General features: G+C 56.6%; 2 protein-coding genes across 2 annotated transcripts; both read right to left on the bottom strand.

Moving 5' to 3' along the window:
- Positions 1 to 949: 949 nt before the first annotated feature.
- TGME49_229780 (GHMP kinase, N-terminal domain-containing protein) lies at positions 950 to 10,256 on the bottom strand (the record flags this gene model as incomplete). Its single annotated transcript, XM_002367871.1, has 12 exons — positions 950 to 1,399; positions 2,093 to 2,157; positions 2,903 to 3,038; positions 3,868 to 3,961; positions 4,256 to 4,410; positions 4,747 to 4,840; positions 5,588 to 5,804; positions 6,535 to 6,670; positions 7,310 to 8,303; positions 8,729 to 8,846; positions 9,300 to 9,480; positions 10,125 to 10,256. The coding sequence occupies 12 exons, from the start codon at positions 10,254 to 10,256 to the stop codon at positions 950 to 952; spliced, it is 2,772 nt and encodes a 923-aa protein (XP_002367912.1).
- A 2,462-nt stretch (positions 10,257 to 12,718) lies between these two features.
- On the bottom strand, positions 12,719 to 16,753 carry TGME49_229770 (hypothetical protein; the record flags this gene model as incomplete). Its single annotated transcript, XM_002367870.1, has 1 exon — positions 12,719 to 16,753. One exon carries the CDS (start codon positions 16,751 to 16,753, stop codon positions 13,061 to 13,063), a length of 3,693 nt encoding a protein of 1,230 aa, XP_002367911.1. The 3' UTR covers positions 12,719 to 13,060.
- Between the last annotated feature and the right edge of the window lie 228 nt (positions 16,754 to 16,981).

Here is a 16,981-nt window from a genome sequence, read left to right as displayed (position 1 = left end):
TAATCCACTACACGAACAGGAAATCTGTGGGCTGCCCTGGACTTTGTTGTTCCATTTACTCCAAGAGGTCGATACAACGACACCGCACTGAGAGACGTGACTCCCCTGTACGGCCGAACAGTCGCGTCGGCTTTCCTCTGACTGTTCCTTCTTCCCGATTGTGTTTTTCTCTTCTCATGCCGCGTCTTCTGCCTGTCTCCCGTGCTGGATGTCTACGCGTCGCTGCTTCTCGATGAATTCATCTTCTTTCTGCGCTGTTTCAAGGAAGCTGAGAGCGACAGGTCTCCCGCAGGAAGTGCCTCGGAAAAAGAAGAAGCGAAGTGACAACTAGAGAGGGACAGAAGGCAGCAAACTTGAGTTGCGGGCGCCACTCACATCACTCAGATGCCAGGGATGAGCGCAGTCACACACAATGCGGGGTAAGTACACGGGTGTACGTACACCCGAAGGAAACGAACAAGAGTCGGAAAACTGCGGATTCAGGGTCAACACAAAAACGACACCACTCTGCGGACGAGTGCATTTGTCTGTTTGAAAAGTACTTTCCCTTTTTCGTTGTTCCACCGCCGCGCCTCGATCTGACTTTTTTTCGTCGTCTTCTCCAGTCTCCCTGTTCCCCAGCATCGCGCAGTCGTTTTCCTTTCGCCGTCCATGGCTCTGTGACCATCTTCTTCACTTAGATGCCATATCATCCGTTCTTCTTCACTCTTCTTCTCGCGCGTTCCCCGCTGCGTTCGCCCACACCCTACGCTTTCTGACGCGTTTCATGTCTGGAGACATGGGCGACGGTCGCCGCTTCTCGATCCCGACGGCTTCCAGTACAAGGTCATCTGTGAAGAGCCGTCTCTGCTTTTCGGATTCTGCTTTCGTCTCTGGCTGCCTCGGCCGCCACAGCCTCCTGGTCGCCGTTTTCTTCGTTCAGCGCGGAGCGTCGCCACCTGCATGGCGTCTAGAACTTCGGCCTGGAAAGAACAGCCGAAGCGGGGAACGACTTTCGCGGCAGCGGAACGGCCTCGAGGCTCCAATGCTCTGCCGCGGCGGCGCGTCTCCGTCCCTCGCCTCGCTCTCCGGATGACACGCGCAGCAGCTCGACGCCGCCCACGGCTTTCACCACAAAGAGGACAGAGTCCACTCGGTCTGCTTCGCGCAGGTGCTCGGCTCTCTCGCTCGAAGCAGAAGAACACCCGAAAGCAGACGAAGAGAGATCGGGGGAGACAGAGGACGAGAGAGAAGAGCAACGGGAAGAGGAGGGAGAGGAAGGCTGTTGAGCGGCGGAAGCCTTCCCTTCGGAAGACAGAGCGTCCCAGCGGAGACAGGTCGCGAGGCGCTCGGCGGCGTTGCGGGGGGCGCCGCCATTTTCAGCGAGAGCCGGACTCTCCTCGACAAAGAGGCCTCGAAGCTGAAAACGAAATACACATCAGCCAGCCAAAGTCGAAGTCCTCCCGCCAACGACCACAAACAAATGCATGCACATCTTTGTACATATATATCTATATAGACATGGATATATATCTATACATACATGGATATACATCTATATATACATGGATATATATATATATATATATATGTCGATATATTTATGGATATCTTTGTAGAGTCAAGAAAGCTTGTGTGTGGATTGAGAACGAGGAGAAACGCAGTGCTTCCGGGTCTCTGTGGCAGGAGACTCTTTTTTGAGGGGGAGACTTGATCTCCGAGCTCACTGGCGTTTCGCTACATATCAGTGCAAGTGCAAAGCCGCCGACAAGGTGTGGAGACCCTCACGCCAGCAACGCTTTCCGCAGTCGGCGACAGCTGCGTCTGCTGTGTAGCCATGCGAAAGGAAAAGATCTGGTCACTCCCACAAAGACACATGCCAACTTGGTGCCTCTTTGTACACACACAACATAAAAGAAACATGCAAAAAATTTAGCTACGTACATTTATATATATATATATATATGCATGCTTTACATGCATATACGCACACATGTATATGCTGTTTTCGCTGTATATACATATATATGCATATATACACGCTTATTATCGTATACATATATATATTCTCATGCATTTGTGTCTAGGTGGTTTGAGTCCTCTGATTTGTTACCCGCGCAATGAACTGCCTTCCCGCGTCCTCGTTGGGGAGGAGAGAGACCGTGCACCCGCCCCAGCCTGTGAAGCAACAGAAGAGTCTCTGGACAGCCTAAGTGAGGAAAACGATGGAAAATAAGGAAAAAACAGAGGAAAAGCACCTTCCTTTTCTGGCGCAGAACACATGGAAGCGACACGATTGACCGACATGCAAATTTTCACCTGTTCAATATATATATATATATATATATTATACTTGCATGCAAATGTATATCTCCATGTATATACGTAGAAACGTTCCTACATCTATACGTATATATATCGATATATAGATATGCATGTTTTAACAGCTTGAAAAAAAGATGCATGTGAACACCAGACGCGTTCAGCTCGTTTGACTGGTGGAGGAAGTTCGTTCTTGTCGAGGTCAGGACCCATGTCCATCTCGACAGAGTTCCTGTGCGGCGGGAGAGAGCAGGCGAGAGCGACGCGTCGCAAGGCTCGTCCAGGGGAGCGCGGGGACGCCCCACACGAGGACAGGGCGGAGCCAAGGAGGAGGAAGCGGCGAACAAAGGGGAGAGCAGCAAGAGAGAAAACCAGCAGAGATAAAATACGAGAAAACCAGCAGAGATAAAATACGAGAAGGACGGCGGAGATAAAGGACGAGAAGGACGACGGAGAGAACGCGCTTCCGGAATGGCATGCGGCTGTGTGTCTTGGGGGTCCGAGCGGAGCAAGCGATGGTGCACCGGCGCTCCCTTCCCTCGAGAGAGAGTGCGAGTCCCGAGCGAGAACCTACGAAAACGCATTCTTTTTTTCTTCTCACCTGCGCCAGTCATTCGAGAAGCTGCGGCACCCCCAGTGTCGACGGCGACGGAAACGAAGCGGTCAGCCTCCTCGCAGCTGCAGTCGTAGAGGCGTGAGCATGAGAGGTGAGACGCGTCCATCAGCTTGCTCACTGCCTGCGGCAACACACAGCGTTCCACCAGACTGCGCAGACTGACTCAGCTTCCGACCGAAAAACTGAGACGTTGCGCCAGAGAAGTCTAGCCGAGTGAACTCCTCGGAACTCGAGGAACAGTGGAAAGGGTGGAGAACGACGCGAACGCGTCGCGTTGCAAGGCGACGAAGTCGCGTCTAAAGAGAGAAGCGCATGGGAAGCCTGCTTTCTGTGCAGGTCGCCCTCAACAAATGTGACTTCCGTAGGTTCACGGAGCATGACTGTGAAGAAGGAAGCGAACTTGGACTCGACATCTTCAGGTACAGTGCACACCAAGAAGAAAAGCATTTGTTGGCACCTGGAAGTTCCGCTCCCAATGTGTGAAACGCTTCGTCCGTTGTGGGCTGCTCGAGAACGTCGTCGACCGCCCACAGCGAGAAAGGATGCGGCGAACGTTCACAAGTCCGAAAGAGAGTTCTTTCTCGCGCAAGCGAGACAGAGACTCTCCCGGCGTTGATCGAAAGTCCACTGAAACCGCAGCCAGCCGAAGTCCACGTACGTCTCTCCGTACAACAGAGAGGATCAAGGAAAACAACACAGGCTTCCCCCTGTAGCGCGCAGACTGTTGGGAGACTGCCGCCTTGGTTTCTGCCAGTGTACGAATCTCAGCTTTCCTGAGTCGTACGAAAAAGGCATTTGTGCCAGGAAGGAAGCTGAGAGTTCACCGCCTCCGACACCCTTTTGGTCGTATTTCGAGAGCTACAGGGACCCCACTGACCCCCAGCGGGTGCAGGGAGAGCAGCGAGAAAACTGGAGAAATCGGAGAAAGTGGAGAAAAGGGAAAAGCGAACCTCGAGTTTCTCGACGAACGAAGAGTCAGGGTGCTCGCATGCCGCAACGAATGCATGCACCCGAGCAGCCTCGCTGAACACATGGACGGCGCGTCTGAGAATACGCAGAAGAAACAACTGGAAACATGCAGGGACATCAAAGGCAGAACGACATCCGACAGTGGAACAGAAAGGTAAAGGGAGAACTGGAAAAGAAAACGAGGAGCGTGAAGAAAAAGTTAACACACACACAGAGAGATAGACCAAGGAAAAGCACGAGACAGAACAAACCAAAAGGGCGAAGAAAAGAGGAACATCAAAGAAGGAATACAAAGGACAGTCCAAACGGAAACCGCTTCCCTCATTTGTTTCGCTTCCGCGCCTTTCTTTCGCTTGTCCGTGGACTTACTGTCGGAGACAGAAGACGTCGTTCTGCGTCCAGACAGCTTCCATGACCGGAAGGAGATCCACGACTTCGGAGATTACGGTCGACCCCAGTTCTTCTTCCAATTGACGCTTCGAGTACTCTTGCTCCAGCTTCGCCTGCGAGAGCGCAACGGCTTCCTGCGAGAAGACGCAGAGACACGAGAAAGCTGGGGATACTCGTCTCTGCTGCAGACGCGAGTGAAAGACCGCAAAAGAAGGCAGCGAAGGCCGCGAGGACGCAGCGAACGCGAGAGAGAAGGAGAGCCTCGATGACGCGAGGTGATCACGTATGCTCGAGACGTCTGGAAGGGAGCCTGGGGTCTTCCGCGAACACAGAAATTGCGGGCATGTCGAGAGAGACCTCGCCCGGCAACGCCGCAGCTTGTGCAGTTGGGGAAAGAGCGTTGCCAGTTCCATCGAAATACGTTTGCTGTAGAGAGCTTCGACGTTTCACAGGGAAAGATAGGAACCTACAGAGAGAGAAACTCCAGCGAGCTCTTGGCTTCTCCGCAGAGTCCACGACCGCAACGCTTCCCCTCGCGGTAGCGGCTTGCCCGGCTGCGTCAACCTGGACAACCACCGGGAAAGCGGCACAAGCAGGAGAGGCGGCCGAAAGATGAAGAGTCCGAGACAGAGACGAGGAGAGAGGAATTCCTGTAAGAGGGGGAAGAGAAGAAGAGAACACAAAAAAGAGAGGGAACGGAAGAGGAAGCAACGGCGGGACGGGGAAGAAGACGAGAGAGGAAGAAAGGAGAATGCAAAGGAAGAGGGAGAAGAAACAGCGACGAAGAAAGAGAAAGAGGGAGCATACGAGACTGACAGATGAAAGGAGCAGAGAAAGCGATGGAGAGAGATGAACCGAGAGGAAGGAAGAACAGGGAGGAGGTGCGACGGAGAAAAAGCGATAAGAGAGATGAAGAAAGGAAAAGGACAAACAGAGAGAACAAGGCGAAGATCGAAAGAAGAAAACCCAATGTGGCTGGTGAATGCTCCAAGGCGCGACGCGTCGCCAGACAGAACGCGAATGGAGACACGAACGCGAGCGAGAAGAAACACAAGAAAAAGCAACGACGAAGCAGGAGCACGAAGGACTGTATCCCGGTGTATGCACAGACGAGAGAGAACAGCCGCGTCTTCATGGCCAGAGAAGGCGAGACTGCAAGCGCGGTTGATCTCTTCAAGCGTCAGAGAGCATACTCTTTCGAACGCGAAGTCCCGAGGACACCGACCGAGACGACGGCGACACAGGAGGAAGATTCGAAAGGAGCAGAACCTCCTCCTCTTCCTCCTCGCGTCTTCCCGCCCTCAACCTCACTTGAAAAGAAGGAGAGCCGCAAAGAGACACTCCAGGACTCGCTTGTTGAAAAGCTTGGCTGCATGAACGGCTTTTGGACTCTCCACCAGTGTGTGAGCCACAGCGAAGGCGAAGCCTTCCGGGAGACGCACAGGCCGTGTATGGAGAGGAGAGAAGGAGACCAGCGTCGCAGAGTTCTCCGAAGAAACGGCGATCACCGACTGGTCCATTCCGCCACCTGGAGAGAAGTCGGAAAGACGAGAAGAAGGCCCATGAACGCAGACTGCGCGCAAGAGGTATCGGTGACCTTGCGGATTCTGCGGGTGGAAGGAACGGCGGGATAGGGCGTTTGGGGAAGACCCCCAGTGCCGTTGGCTGCGTGCACAGGCAATTCTGGAGGATGTGAACGAGAGAAAACGCCTCAGCTGCGAGAGGAGGACCCGAACCACCGTGCTGGGAGAGAGTCGAGCTTCGAGCACCGGAATGTCCAGGCTCACGACTCGAGATGCACGTCCACTTCTTCGGGGGAAACGCACGGCCAACGAGGAAAGAGCAGCGACGATCAGAGCATGTGAAGCTCGACGAAACAAGAACGAGCTTCCACGCCCAATCCTAGTGAACTGCAAAGCTTCGTCGGCTAGTTCCACGCAGACTTGCATCTTGAGAGAAAACAGAGAACACAAGGCTCCCCCAGAGACGATGGCCGGTGCTCGGGGCTAGCGTCCAGGGTGAAGACGAGCGCAGCATCGCCTTGCGGCAGGGCAAGAAATCGGAAGGCTCCCAAGACGCCCAGGAGAGAAAAGCGGTTCGACGCCCCGCGAGGCGACAGAGAGCTCTGGACAACAAAACGCCGCGTCACCAGTGTGTGCCTCCCTTTGCATGCGCGTGTTTTCCTCTGTCTTCGCTTCCGACTTTCCTCAAGTTCCTGCCTTCACCTCCTCCCCAAACGCCTTTCGCGTCGTGCTTGCCTGCGGTGCCGACATGTCGCTCCGACCGCGTCGCCAGCTCTGCGATTTCCTCCCGCGTCACCGACAGGTTCAGAGCTGTACAGACGCAGGTGACGGCCGCCGTCACGAGCGCCGAAGAGGACGAGAGGCCAGCGGCCTGTGGCGGAGGAAACACACTCAGAGGAGAGGTCCGACGTTCCGGAAGAAAGAAACCGCGTCCCCTTGCTCTCGGAACGTGCCTCAGAAGACGACCTAAGAAGAACAGGACCTGGCCAACTGAAACGCACACCGACGCCCTGACTCTCAGGAAACAGAACTCGCTCCTCGATGTACAAAAAGAGGCAAATCTTCACGTGTACTCATCTATGTTCAAGCAAAAGACAACGCAGGTGTTTCCACACTGGCATTTCCTTCTTATACACTCGCGTTTCACATATACATATATATATATATATATATATATAATGCTTTGCAGATGCACATATACATATACATATATATATATATATGGATATATGGATATACATAGCTAGCCATACATAATCATAGGTATGTGTGCAGGCACGGGAGCGCGAATGCGCCTCCGAAACCACAGACTGACATGCATCCGTCGAGGACAGTGGATCTAACAGAAACGTCTACGAGTTCACACCCTCCTCCCGCAAAGACTGGCGTACAAACACACACACGTACCCACGCATGTATCTCTCTATCTCTCTACCAATTTCCCTACTTGTCTCTAACTGCCTCTACATCAATATATGTGAATTGGCAAGCGCCCATATAGCACTTTTACCATGGGGAGATTGCCTCCGATGAGGATTTGGAGCCGAGGAAGGCGGCGTCCGTCGGAGGCGAGAAAGGCCTTTTCACAGGCTGTTCGCCATATGCAGAGTTCCTTTTGTCGCTCTTCTTCTGTTCTTCCGGCGCCTACGAGTCGACCCACAGCATTGAGATCTTTGTCGCTTATCAGGTATTCCAGCACTCCCACAACAGCAGCCAGAGGGTATTTGTGCCAGCTCTCAGTTTTTGGTCGTTCTGTCTCTGTCTCCTTGGCGTCTGTCGACTCCTGCGTCGCTCTCTCTGCCTTTGCACGGTTCTTCTCGCTCACGTCGCATTCGCCTTTCTCCCGAGTTCGCTTGATCTCCCTCACAGCCTCTGCGTCTCGCTCTGCGCTCGGTTCTCTCGCGCTGTCCTCGCGCGTTACTTGTCTCTCCTCTCGCGCTTGTTCGTTCTGTTCTCGCGCTTGTTCGTTCTGTTCTCGCGCTCCTTCGCCGCGTTTCCGGCCTCCCTTCTCGGCTGCAGTCAGGCGGCGAAGAAGCGCAGGCAGCGCCTCGGGGGACTGCACAGAGAGACTCGCGAAGGAGCGCTCACTCGTGTGGCGGAGGTCGATGAAGGGAGCAGAAGATGGTAAGGAAGGAGACAGCGAAAAGGCGGAAGGAAGCGAGCGTGAAGAAGCCGCTGAACACTGAGGAGAAGACGGTAGAGGAGAAGAAGAGACAGGGATGAGAGATGAAGACGACCTGTCGTCAGAGGAGGCTTCACTGGACTCAAGCCGGCTCGCGTCTCCATTTCTCTGCGGGGTGTCTGGACACTCCAGGGAATGGGTGGAGACTGCGCCTTTCTCGCCGCCATGTCGACTTTCTGTCTCCCGAGCCAGTTCGACGGTCGCACCAGACACGGAGTTCAAATGAGGAACTGACCGAATTGCACAAGTCGTGAATCTGTTAATTGCCATGGGAAGAACCGAGTAGCCTGAGTAGTCCAGGTGTTCGCCGATGATGTTAATTCTGAAAAGAAAACTCAAAAACAACGCTCTCTCTTCGCGAGGAACATCTCTCCCAACACATGCATGCGTGAATCTAGAAGCGTTTGTATGTATATTTATATATATATATATATTTATATGGATGCACATTGAGACTGATGTATCTACTTCCCTCCCTCTGTTTTGCTATCTCAACTTCACTCTTTCTATCCACCTGTACTAAAATGTCTTTCTTTTTCCTTTGCACACATCTACGTATACCTGTTTCTCTTTCTACCTATATACAACTATAGAAAGATAGAGAGAAATATACACAGAGAGAGATAGAGAGAGATATAGATATTGAGGGACAGAGAGATAGGTATCTGGAGAGGGAAGTGTTGAGCGAGAAGCAAGAGAGAAGAAGAGGGGAAGAAACCAAAGATGAAGAGATCGAAAGAAGCGCACCTGCCAGGAGCGACGGCGAGGAAGTCGGGCAGGGAGGAGTCAAAGGCCTTCTGGAAAGCTCGTACTGCCTCGGCTGCCAGCGAGGCTGCTTCTGCAGGGGCGTTCTCAGTTTTCGCCACTGAAGAAACAACAGAAGAGCTGCGGGAGAAGATGTGCAGAGCCAACACAGAGCGCGTAGAGACGAGAGGAGAGAATCTAGCTCGCAAACGACGCCTCAGAGGCTGGCCGAAGACGAGGAGAGAAGGTTGAAGGGAGAGAAACGAAGGACAGAAGAGGGGGACAGGAATGAAGAGAGGAAGAGAAGGCGCGAAGCGAAGAGGACGACGACTGTGACATTCACGAAAACAGACAAGGTGCCAGCGTGTGGTGGGGCTTCTGCGTTTTCGCAAGAGACGCAGAAAAACGCTTGAATCTGGAGAGCTGGGAAGAAGCAGCTGCACCTGAGCAAGTCGAAGACAGAGAGAAGGAAAGGCGCTCCTAACAAAGGACGAGCTCGCTTCGTTCCAGGGGATCCGCGAGAGCTCTCCTCGTCCTTCCTCCCCACAAAAGAACGCCTTGCTCTTCCACTCACTGTTGTAGGCTTGTCGAAGGAGCGGACAACCTGTCGCGCGTTGTTTCCTGGTGTTGGGGGTGCGTACACCGCAGGCCTCAGCGGCTACCTTCGGAGAGCGGGGGAGGGAGACAGCGACAGCAGCAAGCTGGGCGACGAGAGAGAGGAACGGCAGCAGAGATCCCTTGACTCCGCGCCTTTCCTGAGACCGGGGAAAGAAGAAAACGGAGAACAAAAAAGCAGAGAGAACGTCGAAAGAGCAGCTTCCTGGGGACAGCACCTCGGACGAGGCGCCGCCGCCAGCTGTGTGTAGCTCCGACACCCGTTGTAAGAGACAAAGGCGCCGTCTCTCGGACTGCTCCTTCTCTGTTTAGAGAGAGGGAAAATGCGAATGTAGTGCTCATGGAGAAGACGAGTAATCCACGCGCGTTTTTTGGTCTGAAGACAACTGTGCTGAGAGCAAGTTCTGCTCTGTTGAAAGGAAAAATGCAAGACAAATCGCGTCCAGCTCTCTGCTCGTTGTCCTCTAGCCACGAAAGGTTGCACAGCTGCCTTTTGAGTTTCCTCTCCTTGTCGGACAGACTCACAAATACAAAAGGAAAATGTCTCCTTTTCACAAGTGAATCGTTCGCCCAGGAGACCTTCGTCTTTTTCTCCTCTTCTCTTCTTCTCTTCTTCTCTCTCCTCAATCTCTTTCCTTCCTCATCTCCCTCTGCTCTTCACTTCTCGATCCCGTTGCACTCTTCTGTCTTCTCGCGCCGCTTTACGGCGCGCTGACTCTCTCAGTTTCCCCCTGGGCCGCTCGCCAGAGAAGGAATCGGAAGGCGTCTTGCTTTGTCTCCGCACTGGCGACCAGAGAGCAGCAGCGTGAGTCGGCGGCCTCGAAGCAAAGACGGCAGAGAAGACGAAGCGATTCGCTGCTCTCGCGTTCCTCAGGCAGTGCCTGCGAATGCCCGCCGGCCGGGGCGAGGCGTCCATCGGAGACGCAGCCGTCGGAAAAGCCACTCTGCGCCGCCGAGGACCCTCACACCTCCTCCCGCTGTACCATTTGGCCATCAGCCCAGGACAGGAGCGGAGGGAACGAGGAGAAGAAGAGTAGGGAGAATCGGCAGAGGAGAGGTTCAAAGAAGGAAGGCGGGAGCGCCTGGGCAGACGGAGAAAGAAGAGAAAGGAGGAGGGAAGGAAGAGGAGGACGGAGAAAAAGGAAGAAGGACACAAACACAAGGCAAAAAAAGAAAGAAGCGGTGACGGCAAAGAAGGTGGACGAAAATAAGAAGACGCTAGGAAACATGCAACGTAGTGTGAGAGACAAGCGAGAAAGGAAATCTAGGTCGATTCGCTGGCAGGTGGACGAAGTTGTTGGTAACATGCTTGGAGGCTGATCACCGTAGACCGCGACCCAGCGTTGAAACGGCACCGCCATCCGAGCGGAGACACTCGATCCTCAGCCGGGGAAACTCATGAACTGCAGGCCATTCTCCGCTTCCCCAAAAACGCGAAATGCGCTTCGCCACTTGCCAAGTGTATGTCGGAAGAAAAGAAGCGAAGAAGAGAAGCCTGGCTTCCACGTAGAAAAGGAAAACCAGTCGACCGTCGGACGCGTTTGCGGGGTGCCCCAACACCCGAAAGAGGTCGAACAAGTTTGACTGGCGTCGAACTGTCTCAGAAGCGAGGAGCGGTTTTTCGTTCGCGAACACCGCATTCGCTTCATTGCCGAGACAGGAGGCGCCACACGAATTCGAAGAGCGAGTGAAACAAAGAACTGGCAACACAAGCTAGCGGTAAAAGCGGCTTCTCAATCTCTTTCTCGTTTCCAATCTAAGGCGACGAAGCTGACGAACAGCCTTGCGGGGCAAGTCACGCTTCAGACACGAACGTTGAGCACCACGAGAGTCTAGGGCAGTGCGAAGAAACACCGTCTGCTCTCCGTAGAAACGAGCTGGTTCGGAGTCCTCTGATCTCGTAGTGTGAGTTCCAAGAGCTTTCTGCCGTAGCCCAGTACCACTCAGTGTCTCCGCAGTGGAAGGGGATTCTTGAGGCGCTCGTGAAAAGCGCGCCTGCACCAACCTTTCAGAACTTCTCCGAAGGCACCCAGCCAGGGGGAGAAACGTTCATGCGTTTGCTCAGAGGCCCGCGACTCTCTCCCCTTCGTGTCGGAAGGAAACTCACGCGTGGTGCCGACTCAGGGGAAACAGCAAAGAACTGGAGGCGGATCAGCAAGGAGTATAGGTAAACGAAAATGGGAGCAGTCTCTCTGGTAAAGTGAGAAATTCTATACTGACTCCTGTCTAAGAGCAAGTCACTTCCACCGTGTGTTGCGAAGTCTTCCGTGAGAAAAACAACGCGCCTCATCGCGCTTATAAAAAAACGGACTCAAAATGACTCGAATGGACACTGGAGAACTTGCACCACTACACACAGACAAGCCCTTCGCCAGGAGTGGCGAACGTGAAGTTTATCCCTCGGATCCAAGCGACAAGAGGCTCAGAAAACAAACTCCCGGGACCTGTCCAGTTGTCACATGGCTGCCGTTCTCCGCGCCGTGTCAACGAAATCGTCTCTTGAGGAAATACCTGAATTTTGCATCTGCCACGAGGGCGTGGAGTCGACGGCGAGCTCTGCTTTGTTCGCGAGATGCGGCGGGACCCACAAGAACTTTTCCAGACGTTTTAACGCATCTCTGCCAGTCTTGTGAGAGCGCCCAGGCATCTTCAACGCATGCGACCGCGCATCTGTTTCAGTGTGAGACTTCTCGACGCTAACGAATTCCAGCATATATACTGACGAAAACCAACACGAATATTCTCAACACTCTCCACCTTCTGCAAGAAAGTCCAGCAGAGAGAGTTCCTCTGTCGTCGTCCCCCCAATGAACTCAGGAAAGGCTCCTTCGGCGCTACGTCGCTCGAAAACCTCGGCATACGTACACCCGAGCTGCGTCTGCATGCACGCATTTCGTGTGGCGGATTCGGCGACTTTTTGTATCTCGCAGAAAGACCTTTGCTTGACGGCGCTTTCTCTTTAGGTCAAGCGAAACATGCAGGGAGAGACTCCTTCTCTGGAGTGTGTGAACATCTGTACATACATTCTATGTGAATGCAAATCCATATGTGAAAACGTATATAGAGAAATGGAGACACCGGCGGTTCGCATCTGTCGAGAGAATGCCTTGTTAGTGGGGTTTTCGGGTCTGCGAGTCGGTCTCCGTCAAAAAAAGTATTCCGAGCGTTTTCGTGCGTTCCATCAAGAAGCAACAGACGCAGAGAGATAAAAAGAGAGAGTCGCGAGCCGCGGCAACAAACAAGAGAGAAGCCGAAGAAGGAAACGCATGTTCAAGGGCGTGGAAAGCCCGCACAGGCTTGTCACAACATTCTCGGAGGAAAACGAGACAAAGGGAAGCGCCGGACTGGACGCGAAAGAGGCGAGAAGGTCAGCTGGAAAAAGAGAGAGACACTGTCCTTCAACCGCAAAGAGACCTCGGGAGACGAGTGTGTGGCCACAGCAGAAGACAGTAGAAGAACAAGAAGAATCTGTAGAAGACAACGAGCGTAAGTCGACGATACGAAGCAGTGTACGAATGCCTTGATCTGCTTTTATCCCTTCCAAGTTCTCCCCTCGCTTCCCTATCGTCCCAAGTTCCTCTCCCTTTCTTCAGCTGTCCCCGCGCAAGACAGTTCTCCGATCAATGCTGCTTTGCTTTCTGGAAAGACGAACGCCACCCACAACCTTACAGAGAGAGACGCGCGACCGTTCGGCTCCCGCTCGCGTCTCTCTCGTCGAGCCTACGCTTCTTCCTCCATCCCACCGAACAACTCCTCCTCTAAATCCAAGTTTCCTTCTTCGTCCCCCGCCTCGCCATCTCCGCTGCTTTCGGGCGCCAGGTCCGAAGGGTCTTCTTTGTCGCCCCACAGCCGCCCGCTCTCTGCAGTCCCCCCTTCGAAGTCCGTCTGGCACCGGGCCTGGTTTGTAGGGAACTCTGGAGGAAAGAGGAGATCGTCTCCTTGTCGCTCTGGTCGCGAGACGGAGACCGCGTCGGGTGTCTGCGCTCCCTCGTCCACGCCCAACAAAAGACGTTCTTCGAGTTCTTCTTCAAGAGCTTGTTCGAGGTCTCCGTCGACGTCTCCGTCGTTCCTCTCGTTTTCTGCTTCGTCCTTCTCCCCAGTCTCTCCAGCGCACCCAGGGACGAACTCGAAGCCGAACTCCGCATCCTCTCGGTTGTACGGAGTCTCTTCAGGTCGCAGGACTTCCTGCCCGCCTCTTTCTGCCGCCTCGATCTGGCCCCCCAGTCTTGGTTCTACCTCGGCAACCACCCCAGGTGTCAATGTGCTTTCCTCGGAGAGCATGTTCGTCGCTGGCTGCCCTTCTCTGTCATGTTCCCCCTCTGCGCGTCCTTGCAGCTCAAAGACAAAGGCTTCTTCCTTGCTGCTTCCTGAGCCGCCCTCGAAGTCCGCTGGTGCCCGCGAAGCAGAGGAAACGCGCGCCTTCTCCACGCCCGCGTCCACGCCCACAGAAGCGAAGCCTTCTGAGAGAGGCCCGGAGCCGAAGTCGAATGCGCGACAGAGGAGAGAGTCTTGGTCTCCCGTGGGGCTCGCCCCGTTCTCCTTCTGTTCTTCCAACGCGATCTTCGCTGCCTTTTCTCGCGCGCGCTTCGCCAACGTCTGTGCCTCCGCCAGGAGACTCGCCACACCGTCCTGAGTGCGCATGCGGCCCTCTGGGACCAGACTCAGAGTCGGGGCCTCGTTGTGGCCCAAAGCCAAAGGCCCCGCGTCTGGGTCCCCGTCCAGAGCTGAGGCGCAGCTCTCAACCTTCTCCAGCTCCTCGCGCAGATACGTCTGCGCAACGAGGAACTCTGCCTGCGCCAAATGCTCGTGGAACGCCGGCGGGGAAGTCATGTCGGAGACAGAGCGCTCGATGTCGTTCCAGGTCGCCGTCTTCTCCAAAGCCTCGCGGTAGAAGTCGACCGCTGGAAGGACGCGGCGCGCCTGGCCCTTAGTAGGGGTCACTCCTGTCGCTGTTTGCCCCGCGCTCGTTCTCCGGCTGTCCGGGCCGGCTTCTTTCTCCGTGTTTTGAGTTTCAACCTCGTTCCCTTCTTCGGCAAAACAGCCGCCGAAGAAGAGTTCCTCCGCTAAGAGATCTTCGTCCGCCCCCCCTTCCTCGCCCTGCCCCTGGTCCGGCTGCCTCGGCGCGGATGCGGGGCCCGAGTCCCTCGGGCTCGCGTCTCCTCCCTTGGCTAGTTGGGCGAGACGAGACTCTTCGCGCCGCAGGCGGAGCGACCGGTTCGCGCGCTTTCGCTCGCGGATTCCCTCGAGGAGACCCTGGACTGTCTCCTCGCCCCACAGCCTGTCGAGAGCGAAGTCCACGTGCTCCTTCGTCACCTCAACTACGCGCCCCGTCCCGCCGCCCTCGAGTGCGGCCGCCGCTGCGGCGCTCGAGAGACCCTGGCGCGCGCCCTCTGGGGCTCCACAGACACCTGGGGACTGTCCGCCGGGAGGCGTCTGGCCCTGGGAGACCCTGAGTGAAGCAGGCTGCAGGTCTGGCCCGGAAGAAGCAGAAGAAAGGACAGACGGTGGGCAAGACCGCGCAGAGGCCCCGCGCAGAGTCATTGCGTAGGACACAGCTGAAGTGACGATGTCCTCCACCAAGTCGTTGCAGCAGACACCCAGAACGCGCAGAAGACCTGCGTCTTCTTCTTCCTCTTCCTCTGCACCGGAGTCTACGAAGTAACCACCTTCGGCGCCTGTTCCCCGCGCCCCCTGACTGTCGCCCTCGCCTTTCCTCTCCATCCCCAGACCCCACACTGCCGGAGACGCAGGCGCCGTCCCCGCTCCGCAGCGCCCACCCAAGGCATTTCCTCCGGACTCTCCCGCGCCGCCGGGGTCCTGTGAGGGAACTCCGCTGGCGCAACCTGGCCCTCCAGGCCCCTTGTCGCCCCGGCGCTCCTCGAATTCCAACGGAAGGCCCTCAAGCCCCTTGTTGTGCCTGCCCGAGGGCCCAGGAAGTGTCTCCTCTCGCGCGGGAGCTGGGGCGTCCGCGCTGGGCGACTCGGAACGCTCTGGGCCTCGCTGAAACCGCTTCTTCCGCCGGAGACGCTCTTGCGCCTGCAAGGTCCGTCGCCGCTGTCTCTCCGCCTCTTCTTCGTCGTCACAGCCGGGCTCGTTGGGCTGACCTGCGCCGCGGCCTGGAGGAGTCCGAGAAGAAAAACGAAAAGGGAAGGCTCCTTCTCCCCCTCCGGAGGAGGAGAGTGGAGCGCGCGAGGCCCCAGCGACATGCGCTCCGGGCTCGTCCACCGAAGGGCGAGGAGACACGGTCGGGGCGTCAGAGTCTCCGACAGACCCTTCCGCCCCTAGAGTGGAGCCCCAGCCGCCGTCGTCCTCGTCGAAGTCGAGCTCGGGCGCCGCCGCCCACTTGAGGGCGTTGGAGATGAACAGAGACCATTTGAGGCTCTCGTTTTCGACCGCAACTGCCGTCATTACATCGTGACCTACTTGGCCGCTGCTGGGCGTCGCAGGGCAAGCGGGGCCGATCCCGAGGCGGCCTGCGTCGCGGCGCCCGGCATTCTGACCCGGGGGTCTGCGGCTTTCTCGGAAGCCTTCGTCCCTGTCTCCGTGGGGTGCATCTGCGCCTTGAGGGGCGACTCTCCCCTTCAGCGCGCCCAAAATGCCGCCCAAGCCGTCTCCAGGCCCCGCGCCCGGCGCTCCCGGAGCCGGCCGCCTCGAAGACTGGCCCCCGGGTCCCGGAGGATCTGTCTCTCTGTCTCCTCGCGGGCCCATGCTCGGGGCGCCGGGCCCCTCCAAGGCGTCCACCTGGCTGCCCAGTCTCGCACCCTTTGGAGCCCGACTGACCCCACCCTTCCCAGGATATCCTGCTTGGGCTCCAGCGCCCCCTGCGGGCCCCGCCGGGCCACCGCCCCGACTCGTCTCCGCCGCTGCCTCCGCGGCGAGGGCCGCGGTCGCGGCGACGGCGGCGACTGCGAGGCTCCGGCTTTGTTGGGGAGTCACAGGCACAAGGCCCGTTGTGGGGACGTAGCCGTGCTGAACGAACTGTCCGCCTCCAAAGCCTGCCCCGAAATTGGAGGCGGAGACAGCGCCCGGAAACGGATGAAACGCGGGTCCCCTCGCGGGGGCGAGGGCGATGCCGGCTAGGCGAGGAGGCGCAGGCCCGAGGGGCGACAGAGACGCGGCGAGCGCAGCCGTGGCGCCGAAGGCTCCAGCGGGCGAAGGCCCAGACGGGGCGGTGGGGCCCGACGGGGACCCCAGCGAGACCTGTAGGCCAACATGCGAAGAAGCCTCAGAACGTGCGCCGGCTGCGAAGGCTTGGTAGGGGGCAGCAAAGCCCCCAGCGTGGCTGTACGGGCCTCCGGGGCCCGTGGGGCCTCCAGCGAGAGACAGTGAGGCCCCGAGAAAGTTCCCTGAAGGCGCCAGAGGCACCGCCAGCGGCTCCTCTCGGGGGGCGCCGTACCCCTGAGAGAAAGACATCTGGGAGCATCCACGCGCCTCGCCGCCTCGCGCGCTCGCGAGAAGGCCGGAAGAGACAAGAGCGAAGCCCCAAGGCGTCCTTCTGTCTCCTCCGGGGCGCGGCAGGTCCTCGACCGGCGGGGCGGCGGTGACGAAACCTCAGGAGGCACCAGCAAACGACACCCTGCGGGGTTCCTCTTTTTGCAGAGAAAAGATCTCGACTCTCCCGGATTCGCCGAGCTTCTTTGT

Source organism: Toxoplasma gondii, chromosome VIII (assembly GCF_000006565.2).
Source record: "Toxoplasma gondii ME49 chromosome VIII, whole genome shotgun sequence".
Taxonomy (NCBI): domain Eukaryota; phylum Apicomplexa; class Conoidasida; order Eucoccidiorida; family Sarcocystidae; genus Toxoplasma; species Toxoplasma gondii.
Note: the sequence above shows the minus strand (reverse complement) of the source record. Positions and strands in the feature narration are given on the sequence as shown.